The sequence below is a fragment of the Punica granatum genome, chromosome 6 (assembly GCF_007655135.1).
Source record: "Punica granatum isolate Tunisia-2019 chromosome 6, ASM765513v2, whole genome shotgun sequence".
NCBI classification, from domain to species: domain Eukaryota; kingdom Viridiplantae; phylum Streptophyta; class Magnoliopsida; order Myrtales; family Lythraceae; genus Punica; species Punica granatum.
In genome coordinates, this window is record NC_045132.1 from 3,009,138 (window position 1) to 3,033,879 (window position 24,742).

General features: G+C 36.3%; 2 protein-coding genes across 3 annotated transcripts; one reads left to right on the plus strand and one right to left on the minus strand.

Moving 5' to 3' along the window:
• Positions 1 to 267: 267 nt before the first annotated feature.
• Positions 268 to 4,308, minus strand: LOC116210452 (tyrosine-sulfated glycopeptide receptor 1). The gene is made up of 2 exons (XM_031544319.1): positions 4,083 to 4,308; positions 268 to 4,008 (listed from the first exon to the last, which is right to left on the minus strand). The coding sequence occupies exon 2, from the start codon at positions 3,866 to 3,868 to the stop codon at positions 713 to 715; it is 3,156 nt and encodes a 1,051-aa protein (XP_031400179.1). The 5' UTR covers positions 3,869 to 4,008; positions 4,083 to 4,308; the 3' UTR covers positions 268 to 712.
• A 15,669-nt stretch (positions 4,309 to 19,977) lies between these two features.
• Positions 19,978 to 22,895, plus strand: LOC116209872 (N-acylphosphatidylethanolamine synthase). Of its 2 annotated transcripts, none has more exons than XM_031543609.1 (5): positions 19,978 to 20,370; positions 20,752 to 20,879; positions 21,007 to 21,092; positions 21,298 to 21,435; positions 22,509 to 22,895. In XM_031543609.1, exons 1-5 carry the CDS (start codon positions 20,147 to 20,149, stop codon positions 22,602 to 22,604), a joined length of 672 nt encoding a protein of 223 aa, XP_031399469.1. In that variant the 5' UTR covers positions 19,978 to 20,146; the 3' UTR covers positions 22,605 to 22,895. The 2 variants fall into 2 exon arrangements, with proteins under 2 accessions (XP_031399469.1, XP_031399468.1); XM_031543608.1 differs by lacking the exon at positions 22,509 to 22,895 and adding an exon at positions 21,858 to 22,474 and having other exon boundaries at positions 19,982 to 20,370.
• The last annotated feature ends 1,847 nt before the right edge of the window (positions 22,896 to 24,742 follow it).

The following is a 24,742-nucleotide window of genomic DNA, read 5'->3' on the forward strand; positions in this document are numbered from 1 at the left end:
GTACCCGTTAGGCCGTTGAACATTTAAAAGGTGCAATGCTATTGGTCGGGAAGCCGGCTGACGGTGGACCGGAACTCAAAATGCATGAATGCACTAGCACGAGAAACAGAGCTTCTTGCATAACTTGTAAATCCACGAAACAATATTCGCAAGTCTGTCCTCTGTCAATGCATTGCAGTTCAGGACGGGGCAGAACAGCAAAAGAAGAGAGCTCTTAAAACAGAAATAGCAGGGAGATTCTAATCAGGAGATGAGAAATTCTAGCACTCTCAGTAGATTTTAAGCATTCAAGTCTTATTATTGTCAATCTATACAAGCAGACAAGACAACTGTAACTGGCTTCCTTCTTTGTTTCCGACAAGCCGTGGAAGTTGTTATCATCACCTGTGGAATTTCTAATGATACAGGTAGTATACATCGAACAGGTACAAGAACTCAAAACTAAAATCTCTAGCGAGGTCCAAATCCGAAAAACAAAATCCTGCACCTGAGAAAGGATCTCATTATTCTGCTTCTGTCAATTTACAGATATACAATACAACCAGCCTCTCACGGAGACCCTCCGCTGAAGGGAACTTGAGACTCGCGATCCTTTCGTAACTGTATGCACTCTCCCTGAAAAGAAGCTTCTTTCTTCCTTCCTTCCACTGTACAGATCTTCCACCAAAAAGAAATCGTTCTAACACAGAAGACTAATTATAATTACACAGGTTCATTGGCCCACATTCTCCAGCCAATCAACGACATCCTGGATGGTCGGTCTTTTGAATGGGTTCGAGCTGACACACAAGCAGGCCACGTCGAGAACCTGCACCATCTGATCCTCAAAGCCCTTTCCCTGGAGCAGTGGATCAAAGATCTCATTCTGTTTGCCCTCCTTCCTCATCTCCTGGACCCAACCCACTAACTCCCTCGACTCCTTGGGCTTTGTTATCTCGACGGGCCTCTTCCCGGTTAGCAGTTCCAGCATCACAACCCCAAAACTGTACATGTCACCTCTCAGGGTTGCAACCCAAGAGTGTGCATACTCTGGAGGAATATAACCTAAAGTTCCGACAAGTTCTGTTGTAACATGGGTGTGGTAAGGAAGAATCAATCGCGAAAGCCCAAAGTCTGCTACGTGGGCTTCGAACTTGCCATCAAGAAGTATGTTGCTCGACTTAATGTCACGGTGCACAATGTGGGGCTGGCATATCTGGTGCATATAGGCCACCCCACGACTCGCCCCCTGGGCTATCTTGAGCCTCATGGGCCAGCTTAAATGGGCAGGGCCGTCACTCTTCTCATGCAACCAGTAGTCGAGACTCCCATTCTCCATGTAAGAGTATATTAACAACCTCGAGCCCTCGTGGATGCAGTATCCTTGAAGGGTCACCAAGTTCTCGTGTCGGGCATTAGAGAGAACCTCTACCTCAGCCTTGAACTCCTTTTCCATGAGGCCCATGTCCCCTGAGAGCTTCTTAACAGCGAGTTTGGTCCCGTTGGCGAGAGTTGCCTTGTAGACCAATCCGAATGCACCACATCCTATGATGTTTGCCTGATTGAAGTTGTCCGTTGCCTTCAAGATTTCAGAGATTGTGAGGTCCTTCATATCATTCAGATTGTCCCGGAACACAATGACTAAGCTCGAGTCCCTGTCAAATTCAGAAGAAGCCCCTTGGTTGGAGTTGATGGACATTATGTCCATTTCATTATTATCGCTATCCCTTCGTGGTATGATTCTACTCTTGGATGCAACCCAGAATGCAAATGGAAATACGACCAGAAAAACAGCAAAACAGATTCCTAGGACGAGCCCAAGCACGAGTTTCCTGTTGGAGCGCCTGCTGCGTCCCTCCTGACCGCTGCTGCCCGACTGATTTGAGCAATCGCTGAGAGGCCGGCCACACAGTCCCGGGTTCCCAACATAGCTAGAGTCCGGGAAGGTATCAAACTGACCTCCTGCAGGAATCATTCCCTGGAGATTGTTGTAAGCCACGCTGAAGAAGGACAAGAAGTGGAGATTCTTGAGCGAGGCAGGGATGACGCCAGTGAACTCATTATTGGAGAGGTCGAGGATCTCCAAGTTGCTGAGACTCGATATCTCATCCGGGATGGTGCCAGAGAAGTTGTTGTGATTGAGTTCCAAGACATGGATGGACTTCAACTGCCCAATCTCCCTGGGGATGGGCCCACTGAGGCTGTTATTGTACAAATAAATCGCTGGCGGGAGGTTTGAGAGCTGATTATATTGCTGATTTGACACATTGTTAGGCATCACAAACACAGGCAGCTCCAGGAAAGTCTGATTGACATGGTACGATGGCTCCCCTGATTTTAGCCCAGTTAAGGCCGTAAACTCAATAGGGAACCCACCCAAAAGCAGGTTACTCGACAAATCTATGTAGAATAGGTTCGCCATGTCCCCCAACCATCCAGGAATTGAGCCCGAGAATTGATTCTGGGACAGGTCGAGCACTTCAAGACTGGTAAACCTCTGAAGCCAACCAGGAACCTCTCCCCGGAGATTGCAGCCTCCGAGGGCCAAAACCTGGAGTTTCTGGAACCCGTTGGGGTCGGCTAAGACCCAGTCTCTGGGCATCGGCTCGTGGAGGAAGTTCTTGGTGAGTATAACGGTCGTGAGGCTCTTGCAACCCGTCAAGATACTCAATGCCCCGGTGACGTTCTCCAGCGAATTGTTCGAAACAGAGATAAAGGACAGCGACTGAAGATTAACAATGTCCGGCAAAATCTGACCTTTGAGACCATTAGTCGCGAACCTGATAGCAGTGAGTGCTGTGCAGGAGTAGAGGCTCCTAGGGAAGTTACCGGTGAAGTTGTTGTTGCCAAGGTCCAGAGTTGTCAGCCGCTTGAGAGGGGAGAAGTCAAACTCCGTGATGTTCCCACCGAGCTTGTTTACCCTCAGGTAGAGCTTCCTGAGACTGGTGCAGTCCTTCAGGGAAGGGGGCAGCGAGCCCGTCAAGTTGTTGACGTGGAGGAGGAGCTGCTCGAGCTGCTCGAGCTTCCCGATATCTGCAGGGATCGGGCCGGTGAAGTTGTTCGAGTAGAGGGCGAGAATCCTGAGATTGGTCATGTTCGTGATTCCATTGCTGATGGGCCCCGTGAGCTGGTTCACGAACAGGGAGAGCTCTTGGAGGGCTGTCGCGCCGAACATGTCGTCCGGGAGCTTCCCGGTCAGGGAATTGAATCCGGCCCGGAAAGTTTCGAGCTTTGAGCAGCTCCCCAGTCCAGCCGGTACTTCCCCGCTGAAGTTATTGTTGGAGAAGTCGAGGGAACTGATCAGCAGGGAGGAGTTAGGGTTAGAGACGTCGCAGAGTGGCGATGGAATCAGACCCGAGAAGCTGTTGTCGCTGGCATTGAAGGTGGCCAACCTCCGGCCTGACTGGAAAATCGATCCTGGGATGCCCCCAGAGAACTGGTTGCTCGATATATTGAGCGCCTGCAGGGAGTTATTGAGAGGCAGAGACGGGAATTCGCCGGTGAAATCATTGAAGCTGAGATCGAGAATCTGCAGGGCGGGCAACGAATCGAAGAACCCGGAAGGGAGAGGGCCGGAGATCCGGTTCCGGGACAAGTTGAGGAGGGAGAGCCGGGAGAGGTTGAGGATAGAAGGGGGCAGGGTACCATTGAGCGTCTTGTTGGGGAGGGACAGCTGGGTGACCCGACCAGAGACAGCGTTGCAGGCTACGCCTTCCCAGGAGCAGCAATCAGAGGTGGATGAAGATGAAGAAGAAGACCAGTTGAGAGGAGGGGAGAGATGGGAGGAGAAGGAGAGGAGGGAAGCTTGATCAGGCGGGTCGCAGAGGGAGACAGAGACCGAGACAAAAGAACAGAGCATCAACAGGGCATACAAGAACAAGACCCACATGGTGGATTTGGCCGATTCTCTCTGATGCTTCTCATTCAAGTAGAAGTAGAAGAAGAAGAAGAAGAAGAAGAAGAAGAGGAAGAGGAAGGTAGAAAGGGCGTGAAATTGAATATCATATCATATCATCTCACCATCATCACCTCCACCCAAGTGTTGTTGCAAAGAGAAAGGGCGTGAAATTGAATATCATATCATATCATCTCACCATCATCACCTCCACCCAAGTGTTGTTGCAAAGAAAAGAAAACCCATTGACCACAGACACACACACGGAGAGAGAGAGAGAGAGAGAGAGAGAGAGAGAGTGGAGGATGATGGTGATTTTTGGCAAAAAAAAAAACCTTTTTTTTCTTTTATCAAAAATTAAATAAAAATGGAAAGAAGGGATGAGAGCCGAGCAGAGCAGCTCAAATGGATGATAAGAGGAGAGGAGAGGAGGCGTTTACTTTGGGGCGGCCGGTAGTGGAGTAAGTTAGTGGACTGGGAGGAGGAGAAGAGAGAGAGAGAGAGGAGAAGAGAGCGATCGAGAAGAGAGAGAGAGAGAGCGAAGAGAGGACGAGAGAGAGATGAGAGAGAGAGAGAGAGAGAGAGAGAGAGAGAGCGAGAGAGAGAGAGCAGCGATAGAGAGAGAGATGAGAGAGAGAGAGAGCGAGAGAGATGTAGAGAGACTCTAGAGAGGAGGCTCTCTATATCTCTAGAGCTCTCTCTCTATCTCTCTCTATCTCGATCTCTCTCTCTCTCTCTCTCTCACTGTGTTCTTTTCTTCTTTATACATATATATGTATATAATTTTTGGTGGGACGGGGAAGACGGTGATTGATTGGTGACCAATATGGATTAAACTCGGAACACGGCCGACGCGCTGTGCAGAATCAGATACAGTACTCCGAATCAAAATTTACGTGGAATTCACACTCTCTTCGGCTTTTATCTCGGCGCAACACAAGTTATTCGTTGCAGTTCGAACTCCTCGATCCTGTAACCGATCGTGGAGGGCTAGAACTGGTACAGTGAGACAACATCAGTATAACAGATTCATAGAATTCTCGATACGATCACGATCTCAATGGTACAATCTGTTCGAAGATGTTTGTGTGTTTGATTCGATGCAGTTCGAGCTTTTGTGTGGTTCATGCCTTATGGGGTAGCAGCTGGATTCATTTTCAATAATATCGAGTCACCGTAGATGATGTGATCGGTAGGGTCTATTAGATTGGATTGACGTAATATTTGGTGGTAAAGGGAAAGGGTAAAGCATGGTGGGATGGATCATCAATGGATAGAGAGAGATAGAGAGAGAGTCACCATCCAATGGCAATGACCAGCAGGATTTCCATGTACATTTGTCGCAGCTTCCACTAAAGTCTGAATCCAATTGAATCCTCTGCCCTTCCTTGAACGTTTAGGCCGTTTGAATTCAGAATTAAAGTTACTTTGATTTTGATTTTAATTTTGATTGTGGAAAATGACAAATGAGATGTGATTATAAATTTGACTTGGGAAACGTGTGTTTTTATTGTATAATGTGTTGAGTTAAAATTAAAGTTAAAATTTTTGAATTGGGAAATGTGTATTTTTGTTGTGTAGTGTGTTGAGTTAAAGCTAAAGTTAAAGTTAAAATCAATGAACTCTGAATTCAAACGGGGCATTATATTCTCATTTGCTCTGCCATATGTATTTTTCCTCGAAATTCCCCACAAAATGATTCACCCTCTAAAAAAAATAAAAATTCCCCACAAATGTAATTCTGGTCACTTGACTATGCTTTGTCTTTTTGCTTTCTTTTTTTATTTTTCCCGTTAAGGTCACGACACATCTGCACATAGCAATGAAACTAAAGATGTGCCTTTTTAGACTTTAAATTAAACACTCAAAATTATCAAAATTAAATGTTGAAATTTTAAATAATCAATACAACAAATGCTTGAATAATTAAGCAAACATCCCTTTGTGAAATAGACGAGTGATAATTGAAGTTTTTCAATAAAATATTTATTTGGTGGTGCAATATTTTGCTTAATTCTATTTTCCAACACTTTTATATTTTATTTTTAATAATTCTCATAAATAGAAAAAAAACTATGAAAAAAGAAAAAATTACATTGAAACCTGATCTGATCGTACCCGGAGGGGCAGTAGGGCTTGACTCCGACCACCAACACTTTCTTCGTGGTCGTCGACGACCTCAAAGGCGACCCTCGCAGCCTAAAATCCCCTCTTTACCCTTTAAAATTGAAGAGAGATGAGAGAAATCTAAGGGCTCTGTCAACAGCCCCACCACCACAGAGGAGGCCGGTCAAAAGCATGAATTTCAAAGAGAAAGAGAGGGATTCTAGACTGTGGTGACTTGGATCCCAGTCGCCACCACCCGGACGAGGTAGTGAAGGCCTTTGAGATCGCTAGAAGCCTCGACATGGTGATGGCCGGTGCCGGAGCCCCATTGAACCGAATTATGATTGTGCCCTTCCCTTTCTCTCTTTCTCTATCTCTCTCATCCCCTTCCATGTATAGCCAAGACGAAACCTATTTTGCAATTAGAGAAAAGTTTTAGGTACTCCGTTGTAATTTCTAAAAATTGCAGCGACTTTAATAAAAAAAAGTATTTCTCACTTATTTAATCATTAAGTGTTCTTTCACTTAAGTATATTAAGTTAAGTTCTTTTATTTATCAAACAAGTTGAACACAATTAAGTACTGAACTTCAATTTCAACACTTAATTTGTGTTATCATGCACACATTAAGGTCGTCTTTGACAAATTGCATACTTAAAATTAAGAGCATTTAGTTGGTTATGGAAAGAAATATATAGAAAAAGTAAAATTTGACTTATTCCATTAAGTTAAAATTCTTTTACATGCCCATTAAATGGTTTTTAAAGTAATGATTAAGAAGATTAGACATTTCCTCCCATTCGTTTTCATATATAATTAATTTGTAACTAGTTTTTAAGCATTAAACATAACCTATATTGTTCAGGTTCTAGCTTGATGCTCTCAATGAACTTTGGAACCTACATGTGCCTGTTTTAAAAATGCAGTTTACTAATTGTACCAAACGTCATGATTACTATTCTCTCATATAATAATCTCATTCCATTCATTTTCCTATATAAGTAATTTGTAACTAATTCCCTCTTCCTTCCATTCATTTCATAAATAACTAATTTGTAACTAAATTTAAAACACTTATTTGATTAAATTGTTATCAAACGCAAACTCAATTCCATTCAGGTTCCAACGTGATGTTCTCAATGAACTTCAAAACCTGCATGCGTCCATCTTAAAAAATACAGTTTATTAATTAAACGAAACGTCATGATTATTACTCTCATATTTTGATATTTCATTTCTCCTTTGGGATTTGTTTTGTCCTAACATCGTGATTTTTGTTCTTGTCTTTAAAATTTTCCCTTTCTTCCTCGGGGATTTGTTTCGTTAGAGCTGCTTGAAATTAATAAAAATTATTGAACTGAATTTGGAATAGTATTTATGTTTTTTTTTTGGTCCTGGCTTTCTATTTTTAGTCAATTAGTTATTTGCTTTTATTTTCCCTGCCCTTTTTGGCCTTTTTCACTATGTCAGTTCTCTGAGAATTTATTTGGAAGAAAAAAAAAGGCTTGAGTTAATTTCAATTTGCCCCTCGTAGTTTAAGAGCAATATCAGAGTGCCCACACACGAGCTATCTCGATTTGCTGGAATGCACCAACACAATGTAACTTTACCAATCAATCGAATAAAGGTATGTCGAACATCATTAACTAATTTATAAGGAAAAAAAAAGCAGAGCAAAAAAAATTATAAGAAAAAAAATATCACGAATGAAAATGGTTTAAAAAAAATGTCACTAAACAAAAGCCTAAACAATGGTTTGTCTATAGCGAAAGATCACTTCCGAATAATCTAATGTATTCCAAAGGGCATTAGCAACAAAAAGAAATGTTTGATGAGAAAGATTTTTGTTCCGCAGAAGTGAACTCTTGATAATATATATCCCATCATTTAATTATTTACAATAGAAAGTGAATTGGAGGATATTTTGTTTGAAAGGGATCAAACTTACAAATACTAATCATCGAGTCTTCATAATTTTCTTTTTCGGCAACTAAGAAACTTCGTCTTGAATTTTCGAATAATTATTATACATAAATAATTCTTAAAAATTGTCAATGCATCGTGTCACATCTATATGGTCTGATCATCTTATTTGTTGGATCTGAATTTTCTAAGAAATCCTTTGTCACGAGATCATAAGTCCAAAGTAACTTTTGTAACTTGTATACATCAATACGCATTCGAATATTTCATTCAATCTAATCTTAATGTATCCTTTTGACGTTTCTTCAAAGTTTTTCCATTCTTTAATTTTATTTTTTTTTGGATAAGTAAGTTTTTCCATTTTCAATTAACAAAGGAGCTGAGAATACGAATATTTTCTAATTAGCGATAACCTTGGGCAATGCCCACTCGGGCATCAACATGGCTTTGAAAAGAAGGGGAATAAAAATCAAGTGTTGATATTTATTTTTGGGCAAAAAATGCTAGATAAGCAAAAAGAAAAAAAATCATTGAAAAAAGTAAAAAAATTTAAATAAAGATTGACTTATTGATCATATTTATATTATATATATATATATATATAGCTTGCACGCTTCATATTGATAATGACTCGATTTGACATCTTATAAGTAAAATCCCTTACAATGTTTGGGACTAAGAAGCTTTCACTTGCATAGGCGAAATAAAAGTTTATGTAATTGATTAAGAATACATATTTCAGTAATATAAGCGATGAAAAATCGATTTCATTTGATATACTTGTGATTTCCTTTCACGATTCCTAAATAAATATACCGCGGGAGAAGTAAGAGTTGACGTTGTTCATGATCATAATACGTTTGCTTTGCTATAAGAATATGGTCAGAATTGGCACCTCTCGTTCTAAAGTTTCATTTAAACAAATGTGTGTGTTTTTATATAGCTAATATAATAATTTATCTGCTAGCTAATGGTGCTTTTGAATTTCTTAATTTGAATTTTTTTTCTTCCAAGAATATATGCCCTCTTGGACTGTTGTTTAAATATTTGCCAGCTGGAGAGATTTTGCAACAGCAACTTGTTTCCAATATTATAAGTATAATAATATATACATGTACATGTATGTATATGTAGAGTGCACAAAAAACAGTATATATATGGTCAGATTGTAGTTGGGTGAATTAGAAGCTCAAGTGGTCGACCTAACATTATCGCCCAAATCTTGATCCTTGTAATTATTTTATTAGTTCATGTTGTCTTTTCGACGATATCATAACATTACAGAATATATACGCAGTTCGTTCAATTAATTAATTTGTGCAATATTTTATACTTCTCGGTATTGACCCTTTTATGCTAGCTTGAAAGGCATAACTTTAAAATGTTTGCGATCTATGAAACGATACTTTTGGATTATCATTTTATTAGTGCTCGTATATGAGGATGATCAAAAGGGTGTGAAACGTGTTCTTAGTTTTATTGGGGTGAAGATAGAGATGTTGCCATGGTCATGTAAGATTCATCAAAAATATTGCTACTTGCATTTTGGAGAATCTCGGTGATGTATCTTCTGATGGATCAATTTTTATTTTTTTATTTTCTAGTTCAATAAACTCTACGAGAAAAAAAGAATTACGGAAATAAGTGCAGATCAATTTGGTGTATATGAGAATGACTTCTCGATCAGCCAATATAGTTGTACCGAGAATCTCTAGCAAGTCAACGAGATACTAGATCTTACCAAATGACATGTAGATCTTACGAAATGATAAATTGAGATACTTATCAGCTTAACTTCAAATTTAATTTTTACATATTTTAAAACCATTCAAAAAATAAAATTATTATCACTACCGAAAAAAATAAATTATTACCTTTTTGGGTGATAAAAGTTGTCTTTTCACACAATAAAATAGATAGTTTGGAGATCAAGAAAGGATATAACGTAATAACGCGCTTCTCGCTTGGTAATTAAGAAGTCCCAAGTTCGATACCTAATAGAATTATTTGTGTTTATTAAATATATTTATAATTTATATTTCAATGTGTTAAATTTATGGATCTTCTTTGTAACGGAAAAAAAAAAGTTAGGTCGGAGAAGGTGAAAAGGATAAAATGGGTCATTCACAGTTGACCCATGTGCCCAAAATAAGAACAAGAAAGTCCTAAAGAGGTCTAGCTAAAGATCATTAAGCAGATTTTGGCAAATTTTATGTTCAGACAAAGCATGCTTCGAGACATCTAATCTAAGCGAATGTGTAATTGCACTTTTCACATGCCCAAATTAAAATGAGAAAGTCGACCAAACCCCCCATGGAACTCTTTTTTTTTTTTTTTGCTTAGACTGCATGGAAGTTGTAGCTATCGATGATTTGTTAGGGAGGAAATCATATTAGTTTTCACCCAAAAACAAGACTCAATGTTACATGTTCATATATGTCAAGTTTTGTTTCTCAACCCCAAAAAAAAGAAAAAAAAAATCTCCCGGAATTATTAATATCAATTTCCCGTTTGCAAGAATTAGCATCAATATGTGTAAATATGGCTTTTTATCTTTAAAATGTGTACATAGTGCGGTTATCCTGACATGCATGGCATTTTGAAAAATATTGATCGGTCACCGCATATGACCCGAATTTTTGATATTAAAAGCAACTGATGGTTACAATATTTTAACCTCTAGCACACAGGTTCAAATCTATTTGACCTGAATTTTGTTCTAATAATCAACCGAGTACGATCCCTTCATATATTTTTTGGACGACGAAGTTGAAGTTTCGGTTTGTGATGTCAACACCTTTATTCAAAGAAAGAGGTGGTCACTAATAAAGACTGACCTGTAGATAAATAATAACAGCATATGATAGCATTTCTATTCTTATATATTACTCTAACTACTATCATGATAGTGAGTTTTTGGTTTATTTATTACCATTCCTATCTTGCGTTGAATTTTTATTCTCAATAGGACTAACCAGGTGATTGAATGCGCTCGACTCCCTTGGTAAAAAACTTAAATTGAGTTGTGATATGCAAGAGAATGATTTGTTGATGGGCTAGCTGCAAAACTTATGTGATAGGATTTACCCATTCTGTGCATTTACACCGTATTCATATGAATTGAAATTAGCCAAACAGAATCCAAATATTCCCCATTTTCAGTAAAAAAAAATAACTATGAGTTCTTTTTTTTTTTTTATAAATAAACAATTATGAGTTGAATGAAAGATGGGAGAAGAAAAAAAGTGAAAAGGCTATCTAGTGATTATTTGTTGAAAGAGTATCGTTGTAATTATTAATATTAATGAAAGAAGTTGACATTTTTGTGCACCTCTCCTTATAAGGTGCTGATGGAATCTAATTTTTGAAAAATAAAAAATGATTCATCTATTTTTAATCTTTATTCAAATTAAAAAAAAAAACCATTGTTGTTATCATTTGCCTTTGTTGTTACGCTTGAACGACAAGTTGATCGGGTCCCTGATCATGGCAATATAAAATGTTAAATTCCCATAATATTCAAATGCGAAATCAATGCCTTGCTCAGTTAAATTAATGAAAGCATCCAAAAGTCAATAGCAACAACTTACATTAATCATAAGGCTTAAAATCCCTTATTAACGATATCTTTTTCTGCAATTTCATTTTTATTTTTCATGACAGTTAATTACAAGAAGAAACAAATGCAATTCAAAAACCATGCATGATGCAATGAAATGTAAAACTTCATGTAGGAAAGTATACTACTTTCGTGAGGTGCCGGCATTATGCGGTCTGTGTTATCGAAGTAATCGATGCAATTACATGATGTGATATCGGATAACAAAATTATCATTTTCCTCTGCATGTCTGGTAGGGTGTTGAAGTTCAAATGTTATAAGACAGTATTATGATTGGGTTGGATCCGTCCGTTGAGCCCAAATTGCTGCGATTATTTTCAGCAAAATTGGGCCCAAAATTCTGATTATTTCAACCATTTGAGCATGAAAGAGCCCAAGACAAAATGGTTGTTTCTTCCTTTCTTCATGGTCCAACTACAAGCTGTTGCTCCTTTCTCTTTTGGCAACGAGATTAATTAAGGAAACTCAACCTTTCTTTAGAAATAAAAGAAGATAAAAAAGAGTATTGGGTTGTAGTACAGTGGCAATCGTTAATGATTTCTAATTCACTTCTCAGCAGTGAGACTCTCCATTCATGTTCATTTATTTCTCCTTACTTCTTATTAAGTCCATGTAACTTCCTTATAACTGGTAGGAAAAAAAAGAAGATAGAAGTTGAAAAGTTGTTCACATATAGGCAAGCCCAGTGCCTCTAACTCCATGGAACCTGCATTTTCGGGTCTTCTTAACCAATATTCAACTAGTAGCACGGTCCGTGCGAGACAAAAGTATTACTCATATATTACCCACTAGGTTGTTGAACTCGTGCGTTACACGAGTTTTATAAAGAAAATTTATCATGAAATATTAGATATTTAAGACGATTAATAGTATTGATTGATGGGTTTTTATACTGTATAAACTTTAATACGATAAATTTCATAACCAAGCTAGATAATATTAATTCAAGAGCTCATAAGCAAATAATTAATGTAAAATATTTGATAGACATTATCTCAATTATCAATTCAATTTACAAGAAAATAATAATAAAATCCAAAAAAATTACAAAATTTCTAGCTTTACTTAATGAAAGAAAGATTAATAATCATAGCTTATAAAATTTTAACATTAAGTATTTACAATTGTCTTTTCCTCACTCATATTTCATATACTAAGTTTTGTAAATTTGAATAAATTTAGATAAAAATGACTAATCACTTCGATGAGAGATTTATTTAATTTAACTTTTATAAGGCTAATAATCATTATTAATGTTAATTAAGTAAAATTTAATAATTCTTAATTGCTTTAAATTATATATATATTTATTTAAAAATAAAATAGCAGTTGCCTATAACATAACAATAAATGTTTATAATTATTCTTTAATGTTTCTTTTGGATATATCTTCTTTAATTACAATAATAAGTAAGATTATTCAATTCCTCTATAACATACTAATTCATTAATGCATTTACTATGATAACCCTATTTAATAGAGACATTCACTATTATATTCCTATTTAATAGGGTTAAATACAACTTTATATATATATAGTCCATTTAAGCAATTAATTACTCATAGATGTCAATGAACTTGAGTACGCTGATAACCTAATCAGAGGGAAAGGTTAATACTAAACACAAGGAGTTACAAAATCATCAATGTGATGACAAGATGACTATGTTTGTAGGATTCTTTATTAATTTTTTGGCTTTTTTAGCACGTCATTTATTGTAGTTTTAGGTGGAGCTAGCTATATTTATTTGTTCTAATACAACACTATTTCAATAAGGTAGGCTCTGATTTGAACTCTAGCAAAGATCTGATGTCATTTTATGCATATGGCTAACGACAGGTCTCAAGATAAATAGATGGAAATACAAATCTCTTGTTTTATTTATTGTTTGGTAGATCAGGAATATCAGATTTTCAGAAGTGCAGCCACATGGTCAAATTGCCCTAAATATAATTTTAAAAAATTAGTTAGAGTAGTCATTCTTAGCGATATTGCTTGCTGTAATTTGTGCGCTGATTTTTCTTGGTGTATTATTAATGCCCCAATAATACTGTCTCATCATTTATCTTTGTCTGTGTTTGCAGATACCTGAATTGGATTTTGAAATCCCTCCCGAGGCTCAAAGGGGACCGCTTTCTATATCTCATTTGTCTTGATATGACAAATTCTGACCTTGTCTTTGTGACAAATTCTGATCTCGTCTTTACATCAAAAATTTTTTATGAGCTAAGCATAGATTATATGTTTAGAGAAAGTAAATTCGCAGTATACTAAGAGCAAGAATATGAAAAGTTAAATCCACATAGAGAGTTCGAATATGAGGTAGTGTGGAAAAGCAGCTTTTGATTTATGGAAGCGGGGTTGGATTTAACAACCTCTAAAATGGTGAAGGTTGAAGTATTTTCTGTTCAAACCCATCTAAAGGAATCCTTGTTGTTGTTTTGAACTAGTACCGCATGTTGAAATTAAGTGCGGGAAAATCTAAAATATCTTCATGCTTGATGCGAGTTGGGAGGAAAATCTTCAACTTGTTAATATATATGGTTAGTTTGATTTAATTGTCCAGAATCTCCCTCACAGGCGGGCTGTTGTAATTTTTTGTCATCGTGTGCCAGTTCCCTTCGTTCAGATTTGGTCTCCTCATGCTCCTACAGAACTCATAGCACGTAGGGATTTTCTTATTTATTTAAGGAATATTTGCAGTTACAGTTCATTTTCCTTAAGCATGAACAGAGCTTCAGCCTTCAAAAGTGGTAGGTGGCGTTTGATAATTAGTTAAGGAAAGAAATGTGTAGGAAGAATGGATATATGATAAGGATGAAGAGATGTTTTGTGAATGAGAAAGAGAACCAATAAGTGAAAAATGACTTATATGCATTATGGATGAGTTGACCAAACTTGGAGGTTTATTTTGATGGGTGATCATATTTTGTAAAGAAATACCACCTCTGGATGGCATTTTTGGTTAATTTATGGCTAGTAATCTTGCCTGGAGCTCTCGGCATAACTCATCATTCCATGCTGGATTAGTTTATGCCCCTTGTATATCAAGAATCTTTTGTTCAAAGGTCGTTCTATTTATTTACATTTTTGGCTAGGGGGAAATCTCAGTTTCTTCATGTGGTGATGGCATTGTTTCCGCATGTTGTTCACTTCGGTTGGGTCGACTTAGGTCACTATTCATTACATTGTACAGTGGAAAGACCTTTTCTTGTCCAAGCTATTCATTGCAAGGGCTGGTTACTTGTCAATTAATGCCCTTCTTAATAGCTTGTCCAATATATAATATCTGGTCTTTGTTTGATGTTATTGTTGCAGATGGAGGGTATACTAATTAGAGCTATAGATGGACTTCAAGCTCTTCAAGATGAGCGCAAGGCCTCGAGAGAATTTTGACTTTTATTGTTACTTGATAACATATTGTGTTTTCAGTTTGCATGTGATTCTTGCAATTTTCTTCCTTCCAAAAAGTGGATCATCAGACAGCCGAAGCAATAGACAGATTTCTAGAAAAGTTAAGAGCTTGTGCGGTGATTAGTATCTTCCTTCACCTTTATCCTGGATGATCCAGCCGGAAATAGCTCGGTTGAAAATCCGTATGTGATTTGTCTTTGTTCTGTTCGAACCTTGGCTAGTGGTTTGTTTCTATGTGGACTATAATAATATATAGCTAACATGTTTGAACTCCTTTTGCGTTGCTTTGATTACTCTTGTTTGTTTAGTTTAAACATGCTCTGGTAATCTGACTTAGTCTTGGCATATATTTCAAAATGTTATAGATTTGCCCCATGCCCTGATCCATCAATGAAAATCAAGTTTTACGACCGGACACCCGAGCAGCAAGCTTTATTAGGGTACTGGGGTAACATCAGATGGAGTGGACAATGGCCAAAATCAAATAAGAAAAGAACCGCATGGAGCTATTGGAGCAGTTGCAGGTCATCGAGCCATTGCTCAGAGTAACAGTGCTGAGATTGCTGATGCATTTATTCGGCACCAGAAGCAATCTCAATTGACTACCCCTGCGGACTTTTAAAAAGTAGTATTATATTATGGTATATTCCATCAGTTATCTGTTTTGTTATTGAGGTACTTTCATTGTTAAACCATCCACATTGAATAATTCCCCAAAAGATGTACGTTCACAATTTGAAATTACAGCCATTATGGTTTAGAGAATATTAAATCCGTTTGGTTTCGCAGTTAAAATCACAAAAATTTTAATTTTAACTTTAACTCAACACACTACACAATCATTTGTCATTTTTCACAATCAAAATCAAAGTTACTTTAACTCTGAAATCAAACGTACCATAAGCATATTCAATTAGTGTACTTGTATTTGATGATCAAATGGGTCAGCTCGGTTTAAAAAACTCTGAATATATCCGGTTTCTCCGGTGGGTTAAGTGGTTATCCGGATTAAGTGAGAAACTAGATTAAAAAAAAAAATTATTGTGTTCCTTTCGGCTGGATCCTATTCTTACAAATTGAACCGTAATTAAAGCTGACTTAGTGATTTTAGTGCTTTGTTATTTACTTATATTTAATGATTCTTCTTTAGTGGATTTACTTTAGTTTTATTATTGTAACTTATTTTACAAAGATTATTTCTGATCAAAGCAGTTCGCCACAGTTAGCTTAATCGGAATCACTAGTCAAGCTGTTTTTGTCACAATAACTGCATTGAATTTGAAGTAGAAATGTCCCTGAGTTTTTTTTTCCCCTCCCTCTCTCTCTCATTTCTGGTTCAGTTTCTTTTGGTTTTCTTGCCTGCCCCTAGCTATACTCCCACTGATTTTGGATTAATGCATAAATAGCTTAATTTATCCTTATTTGACATCATACAATCTATGAAATGACAGGAACTACAGCAGCAAATGAAAGAAGAGATACATAAACACGAGAGAAGAGATAAAGTGATAGAGTCTTCGATAAAATGATATTAACGTGTGGTGAAGCTGATGTAGTATTTCGGCCGATTAGAAACTCATTACTAATTGTGAATTGCACCAGAATATATAGATTGCTTCCAAAAAAAAAAAGGAAAAGAAATACCATTAATTGGTTATGTACATTATTTAGACTTCATACATAATATACATCAAGTTTGACTGCTACTCGGATTTAATTTCATCAACTTCTATATATTTTGCATCTCGAGTTTAAATATATTTACTCGGGCTTTGCATGCTTAGTGCTTCACTTCATCAAAGTTGGTTATTATGTTAGTGCAAATTTTTAGTTGCTGGGAAACGCTTACTGCTAATTAGCCTTTTTCTTGGCCTTCAATAGAAGGATCGATCGAGAGATCTCTGTAAACTCATTATGTTATTTCTCGTGTAGATGTACATACGATATCGTTTTGTTGTATTCTCTTTGAACTACTCCCATGAATAGCTGTCGAATTTTGACTGCATGAGCCCCCCATGTCGAAGAAGAGGTCATTGTGTTGTGTTGGGAAGTTATTTCTGTTCTTACAGTCATCATTATGTGTTGCTTGAAGCTTAATTGATTGTCTTTGTCAAGTTCAATCAGTTATTCAATTCTTAGTATTCAAAATTCCCTCTTCACATTTCTTATCACGAAAGAAGCTATATATTCGGAGATCACAAGCCCACAGTATATACATGACATTAGGCTCTAATGCAAGGTTACATAAAATCATTGTAAGACCGTATCAGATTTTTATTCATCGAGGATAGGACATTCATCAATGCGAATGACTTATACATGAAATTCGACCTTTATTATCACTTTGTAAATATATATTGACTTATTTAAGATCTACGATTCATAACATCCGGCAGGCACTTCATTTACTGGGTTCGAGAAATATTAATCTCTTGCAACTTTGGATGCACTGGCCTTTTGTTTCATTAACAAGGCACTCTAATTGCTTGATGAGCTTCGCTGGGATTTCGAATAATAGTCCCACCCTCAATGGATGGTTGTTTTCTTGAGTATATAATTGAGACTCCCGACATTATGCAGAATCTTTCCCTGGGCTGGTTGGCTATGTCACTCTGGAGGCTGATTCAGCTGAGGTTTATAAAGCACTAGCAAGCAGCTGTGATTTGCAGAATAGAAGCATCGTTGAAAAGCTAAGACTAGAGCTTGAGCAAATGAGGCATGTTAAGATGAGATTGATCTGATGCTAATCATGTTGATTGAGTTTCTGCACCCCCGTCAACTTATTGAGTCTGTTATAGTGTATTTGGTTTTAGAGTTAAGTTGAGTAGAATTTTGATTTTAATTGGTTCGTAATGATTGTAATGTTGAATTATTAGAAAAAGTATGAAAAAGTAATGAATAGTTGAGAAAATTTATTATTAAAAATTGAATTGAATAGTTAAAAAAATTGAAAAAAAATGAAAAAGTAATAATTGTGTTGTTGACTTTTGTTGTATAGTGACTAGAGTTAAGGTTAGAGTTAAAATCTTAAAATTAGATTGCGAAATCAAACGGGCTGAAGATTTATTCCTATAAAAAAAAGCCTATAAAGATTTGACATTAAAAAGGGAGCAGTAAAGAAAAAAATGTACACTATGTTGTAACTGACCATGGATAATAGAAGAGCATTTGGTGGCAAAATCTATATATCTATATCTATATATATATATATATAAAGTTGTATCTCATGCAATAGATATTATTAGAAAAGTAAATTTCAATGTTATAGAGAGTCACGAATGTACATGTCCAAATGAGATTTTTGGTTAAAATATCATTTATAGGAAAAATAAGTAAGATTCTTGCATTAAATGCATTAAATAATAAGACAATTAAAAATTTGTTGTCAATTATTTTTAGTCATTGTTAGCAAAGAAGTATAGTATATTTATTTATAATATGGATTTATGAAAAGTTCTATAATTTTTTATATATACAATTTTTTAAGCTATCGAAATCTTTGCACTTTTTTTTATCTAAAAATATTTAGAGTTAGAAAAGTATTATAATTATATTTAATATATTTGCACAAATCTATATGCATTTAATAAAAGAGAATTGATACATTTATTACGCATTTAGTAGTTTAGTCCAACTAATTAATCGATTTTAATTTTATTTTCAAGAAATTGCTTCAAACAAAAGATCTTATAAATTTTCTACCATAATAATAACTAAAAAGTACTTTAGATAAATATCTTAAATCAGCTTTTTGCTCTTATATTGTAATTGCATCAATTAAGTTTATGTGTTTATATATAACATCGATAATATACTAATGAAGAAGTATTGCGTACTATATTTTAATATTTTTATTTTTATGATTTAAAAATTGAAAAAAATCTATCTTTCATATTTTTATACAACATGAAAATCATTAATATGAGATTTATGAAAAGATGCAGTTTAGTTATGAAAACATATTTTATGCAAATTGGAAATACAAATATTCATAAAAGAAATCATTTGGTGAAAGAATTAATTTCATTTTTCTCACAACTATATATTTTATTTATTATTTGAGTTTCCAAAATACGATTATATTATAACATAAAATCTTTCAATCAAAATTAACAAATTTTGATAATATTTTAACATAAGTTTGAGCAAAATAAACTCCATTAAAGACCTATGCATCGGAATGAAGAAGGTTAGTATATATAAGTAGAGGAGAATCAATGCATTGAATGATGTATATTAATAGAGACGATAAAATTGTAAATTAATTTGAGTATATGGATAAACATATATAATATATAATTAATTATACAATTTCAAAAATATATAATAAAGAACTATTATACTTAGATGTTATATAGATATTATAGTTAGAATAGAAATAGACTAAAAGGTTATAATTAGTATCGGTGATCCAAATAGTAATAATTAATAATTTTCAAAGTTCATAACTTATATGAAGTTTTATTTTTTTTCAAATACAACACTTTACTAAATAAAAATTTAAAAGTTTATGAACAAATTTATTTAAAAAATTACTACTATATAATAAAACATAAATTACAAAAAATAGAATAACATTTTTGTTGGGATTGAAGTATTAGATATTTTCATAAATATTTTCAAATACATTTTATGTTTTATATATATAAGAGTTAACAGGATAATGAAAAACAAAAAAAACACGAAAGAACAAAATGACTAAGTTAAGATATTGCTTTAAAAATATCATTAGATTTAGTATTCAAAAAAAAAAAAATCTGTGCTCCGCACTAGTCATTCAATTAATGTATATATGTATATATACGCTCTTCTTTTTATTTATATTTATTTGAGTCATATGTGATGATTAATTTTTTATTGATACAAAAGTTTATAAAAACAAGATACCCCGCAATGCGCGATTATGAATCTGTTTCTTCAAAAAAAAAAAAAGAAACATTTTTCAGTGAAAACATTTTCCAACCCCCAAAACAATTTAAATTCCTAAAACACCCCTAATCTTCTTGTGAATTACTTAACACGTCCTCCCTCAGCCCCAGGTGGCTGACGCCCCCATTTGTGAAGTGAGAAACTTGAGTTACAGTGACAGCCACCGAACGAGAAATTTTAGATCTGCCCGGAGACTGAATCCGAGCTGCTTCGGAACTGTTGGAGGCTGAACTCGACCGAAGTGGAGCCGGCGGTCGAAGGTCCCGTTCGAGGAGGAGATGGTGGCGGCGGCGGGCAAGAGGAAGATGGAGTGGGCGGCGAGAGGGACCCACCTAGGCGGCGTCCCGAGAAAGGCCGTGATCGCGGCTGTTGGGGCCTTCGCGAAGGTAGTGGCATCGCTTCTCAACTCCACGTCCGTCCACAACGCCGACACCCTCCTCCGCCTCGTCCGCTTCCGCTCTCCCGGCGTCCCCCTCATTACCGTCAGCAACCACATGTCCACGTCCGTACCATTCCCAGCTCCTCAGTGTCGATTCATTTTTATACCATTGCCATTCGCCAACTGATTGGAGAAATTTTCTTGTCAAAGTTCGTATATTTACTTTCTCAAACTATGGGCTGTCTGTGTAGTCTTTGCAAGCCATAGCTTCTTCAGTAGATGAGGTGCCAACAGGTCTATTCGAGCAACGTAATTAGTCCCATACATGTTTCGCAATTAGCGGGCAGCTGCCTTGAAGGGATGTTATATCCATGATCGAGATTCTATACAAGTAGTGCGTAATTTGTAGTGCGTCAAATTGTTGGAAGACTACTTGTATAGCATTTAGATATATCATGATGGTATCTTTATACCTGTCTTGAGCTTTTAGATGATTCGGTTCAGGTTAGACGATCCTGTAATGTGGGGATTCGAGGGATTCCCTGCCACGGATGCACAACTAGCCAGATGGGTACTCGCAGCTGAAGATATATGCTTCAAAAACTCGGTGCTGTCGTATTTTTTTCGACTCGGTAGGTAATGTATTTTTACCTACTTATCAGGATTGGTAATGTGCTGTGATATTCATTTGGCTGATCTGGATTTACTTTTCCGAATTGCTTTAAGCTACCTCATTACCGAATTGGGGAATTTATGCAGGAAAATGCATACCTATCACAAGAGGCGGTGGAATTTATCAAGAACACATGAATGAAGCTCTTGAGCGTTTACGTGATGGAGAATGGGTATTTATTCGATCCTTAGTGCAAATGTTTATTCCAATAGTCTTGTCTTGGATATATAACTATTATTTTGGGCTAAAATGGGCAGCTTCTCAGCTTCTCTAGTCTGTTTTTCTTTTGGATCTTATGATTACTTTGTGGGCCTGAAAATACCCTATTCTGCTTCAATTTTTCAGTCTTACTTATTATGTAGTCTCCTAATATGCAGTTGCACACGTTTCCAGAAGGAAAAGTGTGCCAAGAGGATGCTCCTATCAGAAGGTTAAAGTGGGGAACTGCTAGTCTCATCGACCGTGCCCCTGTCACCCCAATAGTCTTACCCATCGTGCATCGTGGGTTTGAAGAGGTATTTTTTTCCACCATTTAGGTCCATTTCTCTGGGACAGAATATTTTCAAGTAGAAGGTTCTCTCAGTTTTCCTCTGTTTAGTTCATTAAAAACCTTCTGTTCGAGGAATAATTTTGTCGAAAAGAGGAATTCAGTATAGTTTCAGAAAACGACTTCAGTGCAATGTTTTCCACAGATGTAGAGGTGGCGGAGACATTGGTCTTTAATTTTGCGAAAAATTCACTTTTTGGTATTATATCAGGGGACAGGAAAACATGTTCATTATACTTGCAAACTTACAATGATAAACTAGTTATAGAGAAATTTCCAGCATAATAGGAATTCTCTGCTTAGCTGATTGGAGTTTAGGAGGAATATTTTTCAAATATACTTTTGCTTGTGGGCATTTGTTAGCTCATTTATCTGCAACTTATTTTGCAGGTAATGCCCGAAAATTTTTTCCGAGGAAAAAGGCCCCCTGTTCCTCTATGGAATAAGAGGATAAATATAGTTGTAGGTGAGCCCATAGAGTTTAATCTTACTGAAATGAGAGAGAAGGCAATTTCTACTTCGCATGATCTAGCATCGGCTCCCACTATGGGCTGGCCAACTAGTACTCACGGGCTTGACGAGGCAGCACAGAAATGCCTCTATAATGCTATATCAGGACGCATCCAATCTACTATGGAGAGCTTAAGGAATTTCAGTAAAACATTCCTTAAGCCAAAATCCTGAAAGCAATGCCTCCTTGAGAAGTTAGGTATATTCACAACGATGTTCAATCATAAGGAAATTCTTTTGGCAGCGGGAGTACTTTTCTTGAAGTCGAGAAGAGGTTCGCTAGATTTTTTTCCAGTTGAAATTCAATTTTGGGTAATTTATTTGTGCAATTGTTTGCTAATTGGGCAAACACGATTCTTACGTAAGTCTTCTAGGATTTTTGTTTCAATCATAGGATTCTATGAGCAAAAAATGTGTAATTCTTTTATGATATGTAAAGCATATCAGTGACCTTAATTTCAGATAATTGAATAAGGAAAGTCTATCATCGAATATAATGTTGGTTGTTGAATAATACTATGAGAGTTCCAGTTACAGCTGAAGGGTGTCGATGGAGAAGCTTCGGCTAGAATTCTACTGGGGGCTGAAGAAGATGTCCCCTCGAAGAATGGTTTCTCTCAGGTTTGATAAAGTTTAGGTTTTCTCAAGATATACTTCCTGGCAGAAAGCTCATGCTACATAACTTAGAGCGAAGAGGAATGCCATCGAGCTCAAGTCTCCTGCTAGATTTCTTTTATGACAGATGTTATTATCAGCATGATTGAGAATCACATGCTGCTTTCATGACCCTGCTTTGAAACTTTTGCTGAATTCGAATTTGTCGGGTAAAATTTCGAATCATACTTGAAACTGTATCTTATCATATCGGGAGAGGAAAATGATAGCAATCAGTGCCTTGAATTCAAAGGCAGATTGAAATGGGATGACTTGTTGCTCATGTTTGAAGTAAAGACGACCCAATTCCACCCAATTGAGGCTTACTTGCCATGGTAAACGACCATGACGATCGAGATCGGATTTCCTCGTGTCTGTTTTTAGGGCAAAGAAGCTTACGCTTTCTCTGTTAATTTGCCCTCATAAAAAGGTTTCTTCTTGAAAAGTTAGAAGGGAGAAAGGGAGGCTTTGCTTTCCAATAATTTAGTGCATATGGGTTGATTTGATTATTCCTTTTATTGTTGGTGGGCTACAGAAACAATAGCAAGTGCTTCCCAGCATGAAATAAGGAAGATATATCTCAATCTCAACACTTAAAACAAAGGAAAACTAATAGGGATCTTTTCGAGGGGGAAAAAAAAAAGAAGATATCAGAATGAAATCAAGATGAATGAAATTGGAGTTCGTTAGGTAGTGCGATGGTAGTTTAAAGAAATGGTAAATCCTTGTCCATGTCGAGCCTAAAGTATTTTTCACATAAGATAAAGTTAACAATGTGATGGGTCTAATTCATTGAATTTTATGTTTGAATTCAGTCAGGGCAAGATCCTATCGTAGGAATGATGTCTCAATCTCCAGCTGATAATAGCAAATGAACGTGGCTTTTACATGAAAAATAATAGATTTTAATAACGAAACCGAAAGGATGAACAATAGAAAGCTTTCGTGATACACTTAGGGATGCAAAAGCATCTGTCGGTTCGGTTCGGATTATTACTCGATACGTACAGGCTCAGTTGTTTACAAAACGAGCATTGAAGAGAAACATCGAAAACCGAATGAAACTGACAGAAGAAAGGAGAAGAAAGTGACTTTGTTTCTCATGTGTGCCTTAAATGGCCACAGAGAGTCTCACATTGACTAGTTCTTGAGCAGGCCGCCTTCACGATCACAATATATGCATCCATGGAAATAACTCTGTTTCGTCTTCGTTATCTTTTTATCTCATCTCAACTTCATCATCACGATGGAAAAAAGGGCCAATAAAGAGTCAAAGGTGTCATCCTCGTGAGTCAAATTAATTCTCTCCTTTAATTTTTTTTTTATTTTTTATTTGTCATTGTAAATTAACAATTGATTGATTTTTGTATTTGTTGTCCTGTCGGTTAGATTTTCCTTTTTCCACTTGGGAGAATTTCCGTTTGGGGTTCGAGGCCGGCGCTGCCGGCTATTGGGCCATTTCCGGCAATTTCCTTTCTTCCTTTTTTCCTTTTAATTATATTTTTAATTATTATTTAAAAACCTTGGAAAAAAGAAAAAGACATTCCATTTTGCGTCAAATTATTTATTCAACCATGGCTGCACTCCTAATTGCAAAATCTGCCACCAGGCAATAGATATTGCGATAACTACACTTTCGATCCTCAACTTTTAAGACGAAAATGCGGTTTCGTCCTTTTAAAGAAGTTTACCTTATCTATTGCGGATAATCAACATGAACATGCACGTCTAGTGTTGCATTAGGTTTGGATAGATTTAGTGAACAAAATTGGAAAAAAGCAGTTATACTATGATGAAATAAAACAATTACTTCTCTCGTATTCTCGTTATTTCCTTCACTGCTTGAAAATTCCATTTTAATGAGATCGTATTCTCATGACCTTACTTCTCGAAATGGTGTAACATATTAGATTGACACAATGCAACTTCGACGGGTGGATAATTTCCTCGATCTCAAAAGAAATTGCAATTCTACCCCAACTTTGTGGTGATTTACAAATGACCCACAACTTTTCTTTTTCAATTTTCCATTTTTTAGGGTAAAAAAAAAAAAGTTATAGTGGGGGACCCCGTCGAAGGGTCGAAGGTGAAAAGTCAATGTCCACCACATG

Excerpts from the sequence above, each read along its gene's own strand:
- LOC116210452 (XM_031544319.1), bottom strand. The coding sequence starts at position 3,868 with ATGTGGGTCTTGTTCTTGTATGCCCTGTTGATGCTCTGTTCTTTTGTC.
- LOC116209872 (XM_031543608.1), top strand. The coding sequence starts at position 20,147 with ATGGTGGCGGCGGCGGGCAAGAGGAAGATGGAGTGGGCGGCGAGAGGG. Across the intron at positions 21,093-21,297 it reads GTTTACGTGATGGAGAATGG|TTGCACACGTTTCCAGAAGG; the intron begins GTATTTATTCGA and ends CCTAATATGCAG. Across the intron at positions 21,436-21,857 it reads TGCATCGTGGGTTTGAAGAG|GTAATGCCCGAAAATTTTTT; the intron begins GTATTTTTTTCC and ends CTTATTTTGCAG.